Source organism: Neoarius graeffei, chromosome 1 (assembly GCF_027579695.1).
Source record: "Neoarius graeffei isolate fNeoGra1 chromosome 1, fNeoGra1.pri, whole genome shotgun sequence".
NCBI classification, from domain to species: Eukaryota; Metazoa; Chordata; class Actinopteri; order Siluriformes; family Ariidae; genus Neoarius; species Neoarius graeffei.
Genome location: NC_083569.1, coordinates 16,550,386 through 16,569,138, shown reverse-complemented (window position 1 = coordinate 16,569,138; position 18,753 = coordinate 16,550,386). Strand labels below are relative to the sequence as shown.

At 41.3% G+C, this 18,753-nt stretch overlaps 1 protein-coding gene across 1 annotated transcript in view; it reads right to left on the bottom strand.

Moving 5' to 3' along the window:
* Window positions 1–16,344: 16,344 nt before the first annotated feature.
* The window catches only part of c1h14orf119 (chromosome 1 C14orf119 homolog), a 62,107-nt gene continuing 59,698 nt past the window's right edge, over window positions 16,345–18,753 (bottom strand). The window contains exon 4 of the mRNA XM_060930035.1: window positions 16,345–17,340. Coding sequence (XP_060786018.1) covers window positions 17,167–17,340 — 174 coding nt within the window. The 3' untranslated portion in view covers window positions 16,345–17,166. The remainder of the gene's footprint in view (window positions 17,341–18,753) is intronic.

The window sequence follows — 18,753 nt, the reverse complement described above, 5'->3', positions numbered from 1 at the left end:
ATTCGTAGTGCCCAGACGAGGTGTTAAAGGCAGTCTTCCACTCGTCTCCCTGTCGGATACGGATGAGGTGGTATGCGTTCCGTAGGTCCAACTTGGTGAAGACGGTGGCGCCTTGGAGCAGGTCGAATGCTGTGGACATCAGCGGAAGGGGATATCGGTTGCGCACAGTGATCTTGTTCAGGCCCCTGTAGTCAATACATGGTCGGAGCCCCCCATCCTTCTTGCCGACAAAGAAGCTGGCACCAGCAGGTGAAGTGGAGGGTCGAATGAACCCAGAGACCAGGGCATCTTTGAGGTATTCCTCCATGGCCTTGCGTTCTGGCTGAGAGAGGGAAAACAGTCTGCCACGAGGAGGGGTAGTCCCAGGGAGCAAGTCGATGCCACAGTCGTAGGCCCGGTGCGGAGGAAGAACGGCGGCCCTGCTTTTGCTGAATAACTCCTTCAAATCCCAGTACTCTGTGGGAAATTGAAATAGCTCGGTGAGATCAGGGGGCTTGGCAGGAGACACAGGAGAGCTAGAGAGCAGACAAGAGGCATGGCATGCAGGGCCCCATTCCACAACCTGGCTTGTTACCCAGTCTATGCGAGGGTTGTGGCAGGTAAGCCAAGGAAGGCCTAGAATCACTGGGAACTCTGGTGAAGGAATCAGGTGCAGGGATATTTCTTCCTTGTGATCTTGAGACTGGAGGAAGACTGGAGAAGTTACTTCGGTGACTCTTCCATCACCTAAGGCAGGGGTCTTCAATCCTATCCACAAAGGGCCAGTGTGGCTGCAGGCTTTCATTCCAACCAAGCAGGAGCTACACCTGATTTCACTTGTTTAATCATTTCACCCTCGTCTCCAGTCAACAATCAAGTGAGCCTCCAATTTGGCTGTAATGAAAGCCTGCAGCTACACCGGCCCTTTGCGGATAGGATTGAAGACCCCTGACCTAAGGCTTGGCCATCCAGGGCAGACACAGACAGTGGGACTTCAAGAGGTGCAGTCGGGACATTGATACTTTGGGCGAAGTGAACATCCATAAAGTTTCCAGCTGCCCCGGAGTCTAACAAGGCTTGACAAGAGTGGACGGACTCACCCCAGGAGATGGAGACCGGGATGTAAACTCCTTGGCCAGGAAGTTCAGGAGAAAGGGTAGGCCCCGTCACAACCCTCCCTCGGCTGGACGGGACGGTCCTTTTCCCGAGAGTTCGGGACATGATGCTCGGAAATGACCAGGCTTGCCACAGTAGATGCAGCACTTGTCCCTCCTTCTGCGCTCCCTCTCAGATGCGGAGAGGTGAGTACGACCCACTTGCATGGGTTCTGGACAGTCACTGGAGGAGGTAGACGGGCTCCAGGTAGAGGCAGGGAGGCCGGGGAGGCTCAGGACTTGGCGGCGTTCTCTCATCCTGTTGTCCAGACGAGTAGAATGTGAGATCAGTGTTTCGAGGTCACTAGGGCATCCGATAGAAGCCAGACCGTCTTTGATGGGGTCAGACAGACCATGGTGGAAGGCTGACACCAGGGCAGTCTCGTTCCATCCACTTACTGCTGCGAGCGTCCGGAACGAGATGGCGTAGTCTGCGACGCTTCCCCCTTGCTGGATGGACATGAGCTTTCTGGCTGCGTCTTTACTGATGTCTGCTTGATCGAAGACACGAAGCATCTCCTCAGTAAACAGCTGGAAATCAGAGCGCTCGGGTCCCCGTCTCTGCCAGATAGCAGTGGCCCAGGCCCGCGCCTTACCAGCTAACAAGGTTATCACAAAGGCAATCTTGCGGCGATCCGTAGTGTAGGTGGTAGGCTGAAGCTCAAAGGTGAGTTGGCACTGGGTAAGGAACTCTCGACACTCACTGTGCTTGCCGTCATACCTCTGTGGTGCAGGAAGGCTGGGTTCGCGAGGTGAAGAAGGCAGCCTGGCAGGAGGCACTGGAGCAGGAGCGGATGGTGGAGCAGGAGCAGAATCAGGTGGAGGAGATGGGGACAGAGAAGTCAGCTGTGCCAGGGTTTTCCCAATCTGCTGAAGCAGTACCTCGTGGCGAGCAAGGGTCTCACGTTGGGAGTCCGTCCATGAGTGTCCATGGTGGATCTGAGGCATGTTAACACAGCCATCATTCCCTGAAGGTTGGCCGGGTAGACAGATGAAGAAGCCTCTGCTGAGTCGGTCATGACGGATTCTTTCTGTTAGGATTTTGCTGGGATTCGAACCTGGTTCGCTGGTGTGATAATTCAGCAAACCCCCACTAGGCCACCAGGGGGATGACTCAAGTGCAGAGGCGTGAGGCGGAAGTAGAAAAGTATCAAAAAGTTTATTTACAAAATGTACAATCCACGGCAAAAAACAAAAGTAATCCAAAAGCTCAGAAGATAAGGGGAAAATAAAAAATATCCAAAAGTTCAAAGTCCAAAAATAAGAAAAGAAAAGGCAAAAATGCAAACGCTCAGAAGATCTCAAAAATGGTAAAAACAAAATTCAAAAAGGTCCAAAAAGAAAGCAAAGTACAAAAACCACAAAGACACAGGAAAGGAACATGGAACAGAGGGAACTAGCACTAACAGGCATAGCATAGGAAAAAGACTCCGTGACAAGGGAACAAACAGAGGGGTATTTATACACACACTAATTAAGGAACAGGGCGGGGCAGGAAACAGGCAATGAAAACAAACACAAAAACACAGTGGCGGCCTCTAGAGGCCAAAACAAACATGACAAGATGGAAATAACAGCGGCCTCTAGAGGCCAAAACAGTCCCAGTCCTAACATTGGGAGAGCTTCACAAGGAGTGGACTGAGGCTGGTGTCAGTGTATCAAGACCCATCACGAACAGACATCTTCAAGAAAGGGGATACAACTTTCGCATTCCTAATATCAAGCTACTCCTGAGCCAGAGACAATGTCAGAAATGTCTTATCTGGGCTAAGGAGAGAAAGAAATGGACTGTTGCTCAGTGGTCCAAAGTCCTCTTTTCAGATGAAAGTACATTTTGCATTTAATTTGGAAATCACGGTTCTAGAGTCTGGAGAAAGAGTGGAGAGGCACAGAATCCAAGGTGTTGAAGCCCAGTGTGAAGTTTCCACAGTCTGTGATGATTTGGGGTGCCATGTTATCTGCTGGTGTTGGTCCACTGTATTTTATCAAGTCCAAAGTCAACACAGCCATCTACCAGGAGATTTTAGAGCACTTCATGCTTCCATCTGCTGACAAGCTTTTTGGAGATGCTGATTTCCTTTTCCAGCAGGACTTAGCACCTACCCACAGTGCCAAAACTACTACCAAATGGTTTGCTGACCATGATATTACTGTGTTTGATTGGCCAGCCAACTTGCCTGACCTGAACCCCATAGAGAATCTATGGGGTATTGTCAAGAGGAAGATGAGAAACACCCGACCCAAAAATACAGATACACTAAAGGCCACTATCAAAGCAACCTGGGCTTCAATAACACCTCAGCAGTGCCACAGACTGATCACCTCCATGCCACACCGCATTGATACAGTAATTCATGGTAAAGGAGCCCCAACCAAGTATTGAGTGTATAAATGAATATACTTTTCAGAAGTTGGACATTTCTGTATTGTAAATCCTTTTTTTGATTGATCTCAGGGAATGTTCTAATAATTTGAGATACTGGATTTTTTATTTTCATGAGCTATAAGCCATAATCATCAAAATTAAAACAAAAAAGGCTTTAAATATTTCACTTTACATGTAATGAATATAGAATATATGAAAGTTTACCTTTTTGAATTAAATTATGAAAAAAAGGAACTTTTTCATGGTATTCTAATTTTTTGAGATGCACTAGTATATTGTGTGTGTGTATTAACTGTCGTGGTTACCAGAGTGTTTTGCAAGTAATATTAAAGGAGATACGCAGAATCATGGCCTCACTTTTTTTTTAATAAATGCCTTGAGACCTCAAGAATGGCACAGGAATAGTTTTAAGTATTAACAATAAATCTAATATAGTAATTTTTACAATTAAAATTATGCATATAGGTAGCGGTCTGAGTGAATGACCTTGACGTCCGTGATGTCACAGCAGGACGTCTATCGGTCTCATCGCCATTTCCGCTATACTAAAACACAGAGCTGACTGCAACTCCGATCCTCCATTTTGAGCTAATTTATCGCCATGTCTCGTGTTCAAACTGCAAAAATTTGGATGCGTTTTGCGAGAAGTTCACGAGCACATTGGGCACCTATGAAGTGGTCTTTCCTCTGCTCTGCACATTTTACTGAAGACTCATACGAGACCTCTGATCTGTTGAGGAGCCCTGGCTATAAGCCCATATTGAAAGAGGGTGCAATACCAACAATTAAAGGAAAATAAAACTATAAGAAAAGGAAAGTAAGTTCAGTTGCATCAGTTCTCCCAGAGTGTGAGCTGAGGGTTGTTGCTAAAACCTGGGACAGAACGGGACATATTATTGCTCGGGCAGTGACCTCCCTGCGGTTGTTGCTAAAACCGGTGATGTCTCATCCCATCCTGTCCCGGGTTTTAGTAATTGCCTGAGCTGAGCAGCAATGGTGGAGTACTCAGTATGGAAAAAATGGAGAATGAGTTGTCTGATTTCTCCGCTGGATATACTTGCCTCAGCAGCAATATCTTGCCCTTACGTGGAAGAAGTGAATGAACGGAGAACTGAACAAAGAACTGAAAGTCAGATTTTTCAAAACAATCTGCCACAAGATTGGCCTTCAAGAAGCGAGAACACAGACGGGTAAAGCTGCAACTCTCATTTGGATACAAAACAACAAAAACAATACCACTTGTTGTTTACCTGCATTTAGATCAATACATGTAACCTGTATTGTGTATTTAAGTTACCGGTATAAGATTATTTAATTTGCTTCAGAATGTGATTGTCTCAGTTCATCTGATTATTTAATTAGCCTTTTACGTTTTATCAGTGAAAATGCATGCATGTACATTGTATAAGTTATAACGTCTATCTTGTTTTAATGAGAGTCAACCCACAATCAATGAAGTCAAATCAGTCTTAGTTGAGCAAGTCGGTAACGGTATTTCTTACTTTCACCATAAATGTTTATTTATATGACTTTGGTCTATAGCTGTCAAAGGCCTCAGCCTTAAAACCAGTTATCGCTGTGATGTCATGCACTCAGGGCTGGCTGGCTCAGCAGGGCAGCTCGAATGCCAACTTTGCTCGAATGCCAACTTTTAATTCCCACTTATTGTAGCATACAAGAGTCAAGGATGGCGATACTATCCACTCAGAAACGTATTTAAAAATAAAGGTTCTGCGTATCTCCTTTAAAGTGTGCTTCCCAGGTGGTGTAATCTGGGGGGGTATCTGTTCGTGACCTGTCTTTTCCATGCAGGTAGTGGCATCTCTGTGCATTTGGGCCCAGTGTACTGAGTTTGGTAAAAGCTATCTTCATCTCTGGCTGGCACTCTGACTTTGACTGCTTCTCTTTCTCTCTTCCCTTCTTTCCTTTGCAGGTGCTCTGTCATTTGTTTGGTTATGTTACTTTAGTTTATTCCTTTTGTTTTGCACCATACAACACTAGCACACATCTTTCACTCATCCACACCCTATAGAGGATTTCGACGTGACGTCACAGGTCACGTGACGCTCCGGTGTCCGCCATTTTGAAGGTCAAGCTAGCTAATGTCAACAACATAGTAGCTGGTATGTTACTGTAGCAATGTTTACGTTCAGTCATTTGGATGACTGTTAAAACCTTTCAGTCTCAAGTTTTTCCTTTACTGTATTTACTAGTTTACTGAGCTAGCGCGCTCGGGCAGGCTGGGAGCGAGCGTGCTAGCTCGGGCAGGCTGGGAGCGAGCGCGCTAGCTTGGGCAGGCTGGGAGCTAGCACGCTCGGGCAGGCTGGGAGCTAGCGCGCTCGCTCCCAGCCTGCCCGAGCTAGCGTGCTCGCTCCCAGCCTGCCCGAGCGCGCTAGCTCAGTAAACTAGTAAATACAGTAAAGGAAAAACTTGAGGCTGAAAGGTTTTAACAGTCATCCAAATGACTGAACATAAACATTGCTACAGTAACATACCAGCTACTATGTTGTGGACATTAGCTAGTGTTAACAGCTAGCTGCTAGTGCACTGCTACAACTACACCGACCCTAATAATACAGTTCTTGGTCATTGCCTGGTAACAGCAAATTTATAATGGGCCATGTCTCAACAGACTAAGAAGTTATTTCAATGACATTTAATAACATTTTGTTTATCCTGAGGACCAAAAGTAAATGAAAATGTGAACAAACCTTAGCTGTAATAAGATGGCGACCACCGGCTCCAGGGACAACCCGCTGATGTAGGCATGTTACCCAGCCTGGTTTTTAATGACATAGGTATACAGATCATGTGGGCTGAAGTCAGGTAAAGACGAGGGCTTCGCGTACTTCCGTACGTCAGTGAACAATCCTGGTGGAAGCAGGTAAACGTCGTTCTCTAAGCCTGCTAACTTCAATTTTTCCAAATACCTCTCCCTCTGCTCGCCCTGTAAATGCCCTACGTTGCTGGATAGTGAAGGTGCTTTCTGCATCTCGCTCCTTTTTCTTTTATGTTTTTTTCCCTGGTATTTCCCACACGCCTGACTGCAGGTCAGGAAGATCACCCGCGCTGCAGCACTGCAAAGCCAGAAAAAGATAGCCTGGTAACGTGTACGGATCATGTACACAGCATCATTGATTTTCTGGTGATATCGCTTCTTACTCGCGTCATCTAGGCCGGATAAAATACTCGACAATGAGACTTCGTCATGATCAACAGTGTATCGCTACCGGTAGTCGCCATATTTGTGACCGTCAAAATGGCAGCATAAATATTGTCGCTATGGAAACAATGACGTAGGCCGAAATCCTCTATACCACTGACTTCTCTGATTATCCATTTCATGTTTAAAATATAATTTGACTTCTTGATTTTGCTTCCTTTGGATTAATAAAATACTTTTGTTAAATGTTCATGGTGGTGTGTCTCCCTTTGTTGTGGCCGTTGAGCCAGGTCATAACAAATGACAAATCGCCTCATCAGTGAGTAGGAGTGCATTCTGGCCTGACACCATGCGACGCTGTTATCAGCTGGGTATGTATACCACTAATATTAAAAGAAAATAGACTACTCAAGGTTTTGGACCCTGACAGTGTTTTTTTTCCATCGTACTTTAACCCTCTGGGGTTGAGAGCTTCTCCAGTGAAGCTCTGCAGGTTTAGAATGGGTAGGTCATGGATTTAGATAAATATCTTCGAGTTTTTATCATACAAGCATGATAAACATATTGACAAACTTTATACTTTTTCTTATGTGCCCAGCTAGTATGATATTGAACAAGATCATTAAGGCGTCGATTACTGTAGCCGCTGCTCTACTATTTGGCCATTGCAAAAGTAGAAAAGACTTTCAATACGTAAATTGTACAAGAATAGTTACTCAAACTTCCACTGGAAAAAGAGTTGATTCCTGACTCCTTAGTATATCAGATCACGTGACACCGCTCCACAAGTATTGACACCCAGATGATTACTTATAAAAAAAAAAGTGGTATTTGGTATTAACAAAACATAGTTTTTATTTAAAATTTGTTTTACAGATATATTCAGTATAAAATATCGATATATTTATATAAAAAATGTCGGTGCTTACGTAGGCAAGGCAAGTTTATTTATATAGCACATTTCATACACAATGGCAGTTCAATGTGCTTTACAGAAGTAAAAACAAAACAGTAAACAATAGAGAATAAAATTACATAAAATAATTTTATTTTTATTCTAATATATAAGAATTAAACAATTAATTAAAAGAATTAAAAGAAAATAAGAATTAAACAATAGTAGAAATAAAATAATAAAATGAAGTAGTAGTTCAAATAGGAGGAGAAAAAGAAAAAAAAAAAGAAACCAGCAGAATAAAATAGAATAAAGTTAAAGTAAATTTGAAACATGCAGAGAAAGTAAAGATTATAAAAAATGTAAAGAAGACAATATTAATTATTTAACAGAAAGCATCTGAAAACAGCTTGGTCTTTAACCTAGATTTGAAGCTGCCAACAGCAGGAGCATTTTTAATGTCCTCTGGCAGTTGGTTCCATAGCTGTACTGCATAGTAGCTAAAAGCTGCTTCACCATACTTTGTTTTAACAACTGGTTTTAATAGTAAATTTTTCTGTTTCAATCTGGTAGATCTGATTGGGTTAGGCCGCTGCAACATATCAGAGAGGTAATTGGGCCCTGTACCATTTAGAGATTTGTACACCAGCAGCAATGCTTTAAAGTCAATTCTGTAGCTGACTGGAAGCCAGTGAAGGGACCTTAGAATTGGAGTAATGTGCTCTGTTCTTTTTGTTCGTGTGAGAACCCTAGCCGCTGCATTTTGAACCAGCTGAAGTCGTTTGATGGTCTTTTTTGGCAGGCCTGTGAAAAGGCCATTGCAGTAATCAACCCTACTAGAGATGAAGGCATGTATTAGTTTTTCCAGATCATTTTTTGACATAAGTCCTCTTAGTTTGGAAATGTTTTTTAGGTGATAAAATGCCGTTTTAGTGATTGCTTTCATGTGACTGTCAAAAAGTTTAGCTCGCTGTCAATGAAAACACCAAGATTTTTAACCATTTCTTTAGTTTTAATCCCTTTTGTGTCAAGAATAGTGGTAATAGTGGTAAAGTCATTGGTGATTGCAGTTTTTCAATTTTTTGCAACTGAGATATATTATGAGGAATATTCTGCCGTATTTTATCAATTTTACCTTTGAAAAAGGATGCAAACTCATTGCATTTATTAACTGAGAGAAGTTCAGGTGCTAATTGTGGTGGGGGATTAGTTAGCTTCTCTACTGTTGAAAATAGCACACGGGCATTGTTCATATTCCTGCTGATGATGTTGGAGAAGAAAGACTGTCTTCCTTTATGAATTTCATAATTATAATTACAAAGCATCTCTTTATGGATTTGATAATGGATGTGAAGTTTAGATTTGCGCCATTTTCTTTCAGTCTTTTTACATTCTCTCTTTAGCAGTTTAACAGCCGGGTACTGCTTCCATGGTGCTTTCTGCTTATCACTGACTCTTTTGATTTTGAATGGAGCAATATCATCCATAATTTGAGTCATATTTAAATTAAAAATTTCCAGTAAATCATCTACAGAGTCTGACATTTTGGTTGAGTTCTGAGAGAGAGCTTGCTCAAAGAGAGCACGTGTTGTTTTTTATGACTCTCCTACCTATAGTCGTTGAGCTGTTCTGAATGTGAGGAGACATAAAAACATCAAAGAAAACACAGAAATGATCGGATAAGGCCAGGTCAACAACAGTAGTAGAAACAGTAAGACCCTTTGTGATGACGAGGTCAAGAGTATGACCACAAGAGTGGGTCGGCCCCTGTACATGTTGTACTAGGTTGAAGTTGTCAATAATTGCAAGTAGTTCTTTGGCATAAGTGTTATCAGTATTATCTACATGCAAGTTAAAATCCCCAGATATAATAAGACAATCAAACTCTAAGAAAATGACTGACAACAGTTCACCAAACTCTTCAAGAAAGACTTTGGCTGAATGTCTCGGAGGCCTATAAATAGTTAATAATATGTTAGGAGAGCATGTAACAAGTGCACATAAGTGTTCAAAGGACGTAAAATCACCAAGTGAGGATTGTTTACATTGAAAAGAGACTTTGAATATATTTGCGATCCCTCCACCTTTCCCTTGTCGGGTAACATTCAAAAAATTTAAATTTGGGGGAACTGCTTCAATAAGGGTGGTAGCACTATTTGCTTGATCCAGCCAAGTTTCAGTTAGAAGCAAAAAATCAAGATTGTGTTTGCAAATAAGATCATTAATTAAAAATGACTTGTTTAAAAGTGATCTAACGTTCAGAAGAGCTAGCTGTAAAGAAAGTCTAGAAGTAATATCTGCTTGTGCACTCTGATGTTGTTTTAAAACAGGAAGGAGATTAGATTGGTTTACCCCCAGGGTTAAATGTGCTCTATGTTTTCTATTTCTTATCAACACAGGAATAGAGAATGGCATAGGCACATTGGGTCCCAGCTGGTTTTCAAAACTACACCCATTTGCAGGGACCCAGAGTACATCAAACAAGACTTTCTAAATGTTCCATTTGGTTTGAGGGTGAAAGGATTGGAGATGACATGTATCTTTTGGATGGTGAAAAAGATTTGTAGCCAGCTGAAAGTCCTGGGCGAACACAATTTTGATGAACTGGGTCCACTGCTTGTCGCGACAGATTTGGGCTGGAAAAAGAGAGTGTAGCCATTGGGAGCAATTTTTTCATGCTATTTGGGAAATCCATCCGAGGGGAAGATAGAGATGGCGAAATGGAGTCCTCTGATTTTTGGCAGTCTGTCTTTGAATCTTGGCAGTCTTGCAGGTCAGATGTCTGTACGTAAATGAAGTAATGCTAATGTTTGTAAACAAATGAACTGAATGTTTAACCTGCATCAGAAAATTTGTTCCACTTTCTAAGATCATATTCATTGTATTAATTTCTAGTTTTACCCAATAAATGTCAACAGGCAATTGACAATGTAATCACATGAAAATCCAGGTCAAAGGTCTTTTTTTTAATTGAAATTTTAAATTTGCATCTAAAAATCTATCTACTTGTATTGTAATATGTTGTAGATATTTACAACAAACTGAAAAAAATATTTTCTGAATGGAATAGAAAAATCTGAATATTTCAAGCATGTAATTTTTTTATATGCTAGGAATTTAATTCAGGTCTAATTCTATTTATTGCAAAAGGATTCCAAATACTCTATAAGCATTCCATTCTGTTATGAATCAGAGAAAAAAATATGACAAATCACAGCACTTTTAACGTACTTCATCTACTTCAACAACGTTGCACAATGATCGATACATAACAGTTGTAAATGTTACTTAATTCTACAGGGTGTTGATAATAGAGGACACCGGTGAAAGTGATCACTATTATCGAAACATCATTTGACTTCTCAAATGGGTGTTTAGATACAAAATGCTGCCAAATGAAAGAGTAAGAAACAAAGTAGGTTTTGACAAGATCATGAAATATTGATGAATTTGATAAGTAAAAACATGTTCACCATGCTTACCTGCGATGATAATGTCTGTGTTTTCCTCAAATCGCTGATTGTGCTAAAAAAATTCCATCTCCGGTAACGAGCTGTGTAATCAAAAGGCGAGGGGGGTATTCCGCTTGATTAATTAACCAATAATAACTGTGGTAACTGAAACTCACCTTTTAGTTATGCTGTCATAGTTAGTTGCCGGAGTCCCTGCTTGTACTCGGTGCAATATGTATACTGTTCCTACTTATTCAGGTGACATTGGGCATACCTAACCACCTGTGTTTTCTTTCTCTCCCCCCCACCCCAAATCTGTCCCTCTGAGTTACATGGAGTCAACAGGAAATCTTTTGGTGGAGATGGTGGGGACCTCGACTGGCTATCGTAGCCTGCAGGGAATCGGCCGTCAGACATTCTGTCGCATGTCCCAGACCCGGTGAAATGTAACTGATGTAATGAAATGTAACTGTCTTGGCCAGGCCTAAGGGTCCCATCTGCATCTCATCATTGCTGAGGAGTGTGCTCCCATCACCCAATCAAGCATCCAGCCAGAGCAGGTCATGATATATTTTTTACCATATTAACATGCCATTGTGTGTTATGCCTGATGTAAAGACTCTCGTCTCTGCGAGCCTACCACACAGATTTAATACTTGTGTCATTTTTAGGGCATACCTAACAACGTGTTTTCTTTCTCTCTCTCTCCCCCCCCCATCTGTCCCTCTGAGTTACATGTTGATCCTGGGATTGAGATGCTGGCCTCTTCTGCCCCTCGGACCTGCTTGATCCATCCTGGTGCCCTGTGTCTGGTTGGAGTTTTATCGCCCCACTCCTGTGAAGGACGGCCCCATGAGGACAGTTGAGGGTTATACCTGTTAAAACTGTTAATATTATAGTCAGGCTGTCTGTTGTTGCCCAAATGAGGATGGGTTCCCTTTTGAGTCTGGTTCCTCTCGAGGTTTCTTCCTCATGTCGTCTGAGGGAGTTTTTCCTTGCCACCGTCGCCACAGGCTTGCTCATTGGGGATAGATTAGGGATAAAATTAGCTCATGTTTTAAGTCGTTCAAATTCTGTAAAGCTGCTTTGCGACAATGTTTATTGTTAAAAGCGCTGTACAAATAAACTTGATTTGATTTTGTAAAATTGTTTTTTTAAATTGGTAAATCTGAAAAGGTGTCAATAATTATGGACCGTCGATAACTGTAGCCGCCGCTCTATTATATTTTTTAAATTACCTAAATTAGATGAAACACAAAACTTGTCACCTTACTCAGTCACACCAGAGTTGGAGCGCTGAGAGCCCACTTACGCATTCATAAAAGATTATTCCCAAAGTAAGATAATCAATTTCACTCTTTTGGTTTCGATTGGTTTCTCTTTCGCAGTGTTCTTCTCTTTTCTAGGTTCTAGTCCAGCAGATTTTAGTCTGAAAGCTAAATGATATTACCATGTCTGGTTTTGAGTAATTTTAAGTAATTTTCTTACAAAGTTACTTGGAATCTCATCATCTCTAGCCGCTTTATCCTTCTACAGGGTCGCAGGCAAGCTGGAGCCTATCCCAGCTGACTACGGGCGAAAGGCGGGGTACACCCTGGACAAGTCGCCAGGTCATCACAGGGCTGACACATAGACACAGACAACCATTCACACTCACATTCACACCTACGGTCAATTTAGAGTCATCAGTTAACCTAACCTGCATGTCTTTGGACTGTGGGGGAAACCGGAGCACCCGGAGGAAACCCACGCGGACACGGGGAGAACATGCAAACTCCACACAGAAAGGCCCTCGCCGGCCCCGGGGCTCGAACCCAGGACTTTCTTGCTGTGAGGCAACAGCGCTAACCACAACACCACCGTGCCGCCCTACTTGGAATCTCATTCTCAAAATTTTAACAATTATGTAAGAATAGTTGTATTGTTAATTATTACATTTCTTATAGACTTATTATAAACATAGTACAAAAAAATAGTAATTGTTGACATAATGTTTCCTGAGTGTTATTATAGTACCTATATGAGTACCAGCAAGTTGTAACAAACTGGAACATCCTTGCCCCCATACTTTTTTCTAGACATGGAACTGACCTGTGTGTGCTACTGTTTTCTTGGGTAGAACTTTAAGCATGGTTTTCTTGAATCTTCTGACATTTTCTTGTAAATTATATTCAATTTTTTTTTTTTTTTTAAAGATATTTTTTTGGGCTTTTTGCACCTTTATTGGATAGGACAGTGTAGAGACAGGAAATGAGCGGGAGAGAGAGAGACGGGAAGGGATCGGGAAATGACCTCGGGTCGGAATCGAACCCGGGTCGCCCGCATTCATGGTATGGCGCCTTAACCACCTGAGCCACGACGCCCCCAATTATATTCAATTTTAATGTAATTAGCAACTAATGTCTAGTGTTATTTGGCCTTTGCAGATCACAAAAATATGCCTGGAAATAGCTGAGATGTCATCTTCAGGCATCTAAAACCCTTCAGCTTCATTGTTCCGGGCCTTTAGCCCGTCATTCAGACAGGCTGAAATTTGGACGAAAAGACAACATTTCAGACTTGTCTCTCCTGTAACAATCTGCTTAAAATTCGCCAGTGAGCTCAGGTTGCAGTTGCTAAAATAGTCATTTATTGATGTGTGTTTTGGGGTCAGCGTACTACACTGTAGTGTCATGTGGAAATACATTATATGACAATGCAACTTTCATAAATATTACTATATATCAGTTGTAATTATGTTCTACACATATAGCTGCAACTCTATCGTTTTCAGTGACTAATAAAATGGTTTTGAAAGTTCCTAGTTTTAAAACATTTTTGATATGGTAATTTTCAGATATTTCATTTACAACATACAGTATCTCTGACAGCTCAAAATGCATCTCCAGGCATTTAAAAACTGCAGAGTTTCTGGGGGACTCTGGCGGCCCCCCGGACCCCAGGCCTTACTGGGTTAATGCCCCCCCCCTCCCTTTTCCTGGATCTGCCCCGGTATGTAAACAAAGTTCACTTGTCCCCCAGGTATAGCGTAGCAACGGTTGCTAATGTAAATGTGACGTCAGTGCAAGGGGTCTTATAGAGTCTTTGCACCGTCACATGACCCCATAGCAATGGTAACTACACCATGACAAGGGGCACAATTATAGTGCTTCATTCAGATAAGTTAGTTGTTATTGGTCAGTATGGGAACATTTTGCTGTGTTTTTGGATGCGCAAATCATTTTGTGTGAAACAGGCATCAGATTTTTTGAATTTACCAAAAGTAATTCATGGGGGGGGGGGGGGGGGGGGGGGGGACGGATAAATTTCTAAACGGAGAAGGGAAAATGGGGGAAAGAAAAAAAAAAGAGGGACTTTGTGTTGAAAGGAGAGGTCAAAAACGTATACTCAATTTCCACAAGGCTAAGAATTTCAATAATAAGCACATTTACATTTGGGGATTCTTCAGAGCGCTTTGTGCACTCTTGGGACCCAGTTTTTATGGGAAACGTGTGATGCTGATATGTAAGGACACTGAGGCTTTTTGTATTATCATCATCGCTGTCACGTTTGTTTCTTAGCCATGTTTATGACTCTGCTTTTGGTTTCGTGGTGTTTTGTACAAAATGTTTTGTACAAATGTTTGTCTCAAAAAAAAAAAAGCCTCAGTGTCCTTACAGATCAGCATCAGCTGCTTCCCATAATGACTGGGTCCCAAGCGTGCGCACAATGCACGCCGAAGGAACCCCGAATGTAAATGTACTTTTTAATATTTTGTGTTTATTCTTACCTTCATGGAAATGAAGTGAGCATACCATAAAGGTTTTTGATCTCTAGTTTTTTTCCCCCTGAAGATGAATTACTTTTGGTAAATTAAAAAAAAAGTCTGATGTCTTTGTTTCGTTCAGAGTGATTTGCACATCCAAACATGCAGCAAAACCTTCCTATACTGACCAATAACAACTAACTCATCTAAATGAAGCACTACAAGCGTGCTCCGTCACGACGGTGTAGTTACTGTTGCTATGGGGGTCACGTGACGGTGCAAAGCCTCTATTAGCTACAATAAACTGCCCATAGGTATGAGTGTGTGTGTGACACTCTGTGAGAGATTGGCATCCCATTTGGGGCAAATTCCCGTGTCTCACGCCCAGTATTACCAGGATGGGCTTCAGGTCCACTGTGACCCTGACCAGGATAAAACAATTGCTGAAGATGAGTTAAAGAGAGATTGTACAGTCTTAATGACATACTAGAGACACTTACTTACTTAGCTAGCTATGGTGTAAACATATTTATACATACAACAGTTCATTTGATTTTAAAAGGGTTTACATTCATCACTACATCCCCAAACTCATTTAACCTCCTAAGGCCCAAGCTGTTTTTTTACATGCATTTTTTTATTTCTCTTTGCTATTTGGGCTTATTAGAACCTGATTAGAATAAAAACTAAGCATCATCTTTTGATAAGATGTACTTTTAGAGAAAAAGTATGTCCACATATGTGGATTCTTGTTCCGAATTTCCATAAAGTGCTCTTTGTGACCGCTAAGCCCTAGGAGGATAACTAATAAAATAATTCAGTGTGGCCTGAGAACATAATGCACATGACAAAAGAGAGAAATAATTGAGCTCTATCCAGACCAATAAAAATCCACACAAACCTTGGCAAAACACATCTTCAGACCTCTACCTCACTTTGTGCACAGGGCCATTGTCATGTGGCAAAATGTTTGGGCCCCTTAGTTCCAGTAAAGGGGAATTCTTAAGGCTACACCATAAAAATGTTCTAGACAATTGCATGTTTCAAAGTTTATGGCTGCAGGGGAAGAACTGCATATGGATTCATATACGTTTGGTCACAGGGTATATTACATGCACAAAATGTCTGTACAACTTTCCAGTACTTGGTCACGAGAAAATTGCAACTGCAAAAATCTGATGCAAGCCCTGATTAACATCAAACAGTATATTCTTCAGCTTCCTCGTAATTTAATTATTGATAATTACTTTATTAAATGTACATAAGTGATTAGCTGAGAGATGTACACAAGAAACTTATAACTGAAAACAGATTTTACAGTCATTCACCCATTTTACAAGTTCGTTCATTCATTCATCCATCCATCCATTATCTACAGTGTAGATAATGTGTGTTATCCCTGCAATAGACTGGTGACTTGCCCAGGGTATACCCTGTCCAATGTCAGCTGGGATTGGCTCCAGCTTCCCCAGCAACCCTGACAAAAAATTGGTGGTGTAGATTCTACACCACCTATTTTTTGTCAGGGTTGCTGGGGAAGCTGGAGCCAATCCCAGCTGACATTGGACAGGGTATACCCTGGGCAAGTCACCAGTCTATTGCAGGGATAACACAGAGACAAACAGCCATTCACACTCACACCTAGGGGCCATTTAGAGTAGCTAGTTGACCTAATCCACATGTCTTTGGACTGTGGAAGGAAACCCAGGCACAGGGAAAACATGCAAACTCCACACAGAAAGGCCCCAGCCAACCAGTAGGTTTGAACCCAGAACTTGCTTGCTGTGAGGCGAGAATGTGAACCACTGCACCACATCAGTGGCATAATAGAATTTAGAAATAGTAACATGAAAAGAATGGTATCAATTTACAAGATGAAAGCAAAAATCTATAAATAAATACTACCATACAGTTTATGAGGAGTGCGTACATCAGTATTCTAATGAAATGCAAACTAAAAAACAATTCCTCTCATTAAGCAGATATAAACCTTGCAGACAGTTTCCCAATCATACGTTTGGCATGTGACATTTAGGTTTTTTTGTTCTCATGTATGAAATCAGCAACACTTTCACTCTAATCATATTTTTGACATCATAGTTTAGGATTACATTTATGATCAGTTAAATTACAGTCAATATTCATTCATGGCATCATCTATAACAGCACATTCAACCCTGTCCTTCCTCTTAGATAGGGCATTCCTTCGGAGGGAAATGGCAAGAAATGCCATTCTGGTGTGTCTTTCAGGTGATCACCTTGCCTACTGATAACAAATTGAGATACTTTTACAAAAGATTTCCTTATCCAAGAGAAAGGGTAGGGTTGAATGCACTGTTCAAGATCGTGGCATGATTGAAACATGATTGAAAAAATTACTGATTCAAGACCATCAATCCCTTCCTGCAGTACTAGCTAGGCCTTTGTAGAACTGTGCAACAAAAACTGGATCTTTCTCTTCCAGGCTGGTCAAGAAGGCATTCCTTTCCTCTTCAGTCCATGTATCAAACCACTGTGTCCACAGCCTCAACTGACACTCAAAAATGTTGGGAGGCCGGTCCTTTACCTTAAGTGCAGATGGAGAAACAGAATTTGGAATGTGCAGTTGACATCATGCCAAATTGCATATTTGCAATTTTCATGGTAATTCAAGGGATAGTAATCATTACAGTTAAAAGATTCTACATTAATGTACAAAATATCTTAAACAGAAATATGTGTGTTATTGTGGCATCCAATTGTGGGACAGTTAATAAACAGAATATACTTGTTTTTTTCTGGATATCCAGAAAATAAATATAATTACCATTCAAGCATTTTGTAATGTAACTACTGGCTGCACTCATGGTAGTAAGAAAAAGAGTCGGCATGTAAAATAAAAATAGACTTCTGTTTCCATCTAATGGAGTCAGTATGGACAAACTCTGGTTAAAATGGAAACTTGGGCTGTGTCTGAAACTCTTACTGGATAGTGCTCATATAATAATGCTAGGAGGAAAAGTAGCAAGTCATGAAAAATAAAACATTTGCACTACATGACAGTGACCCAGATGATATACTACTCTGGTGGAAATTTCCAATATACAGCCAGAGCTCACTTCGCTGCCTACTGCATCCCATGATGCAATGTGGTGATTTCAAAGTTGTGAATTTCACATGCTGCATTCATGACACACCCAGACTCAAAATATGTAATGTAACCAAATACATAAGATAAAATACATAAGATGATGATATAAATAAAATAAGAATATTATAGTAATTATTTATTATAATGTTCAAGTGTAATAATAAAAGTTACCATACTTGAGGTGATTTTTTTTTCTGCCCAGTTTGGGTGAGCCTGAGCCCATACAGGCCTCACAACACCACAGTTGACACTCACCATCCACTTTAATAGGAACACCCATACAGTCATCCAATCATGCAGCAGCAGCACAATGCATAACATCATGCAGATACGGGGCAAGAGCTTTAGTTAGTTAAAGTTCACATCAAACATCAGAATGGGAAAAAATGTGATCCCTGTGACTGGCCTCATACGGTTTTTGGTGCCAGAAAGGCTGGTTTAAAGTATTTCAGAAACTACTGACCTACTAGAACTTTCACACATACAACAACAGTCTCTCGAGTTTACATGGAATGATGCAAACTAAGAAGAAGAAACATTCTGTGTGCAGTGGGTCTGCAGGATGAAACACCTTGAGAGAGAGAGAGATCAGAGATGATCACCAGATTGGTTATCCCAGGATAGGATCCTGGTCTGAGTTGACATGAAGCCTATAGTAATTCATACACACTTTTCAACAATGGCAAGCAGAAAAGCATTTCAGAAGTACAATACATCAAACCTTGAGGTGAATAGGCTACAAAAGCAGAAGACCACATCAGGTCACAGGCTCATAGAAACTAGAAGACTCATGGAAACTAGACAGCTGAAGACTGAACAATGACCAGGTGATTTTTTTTTTTCTGCCCT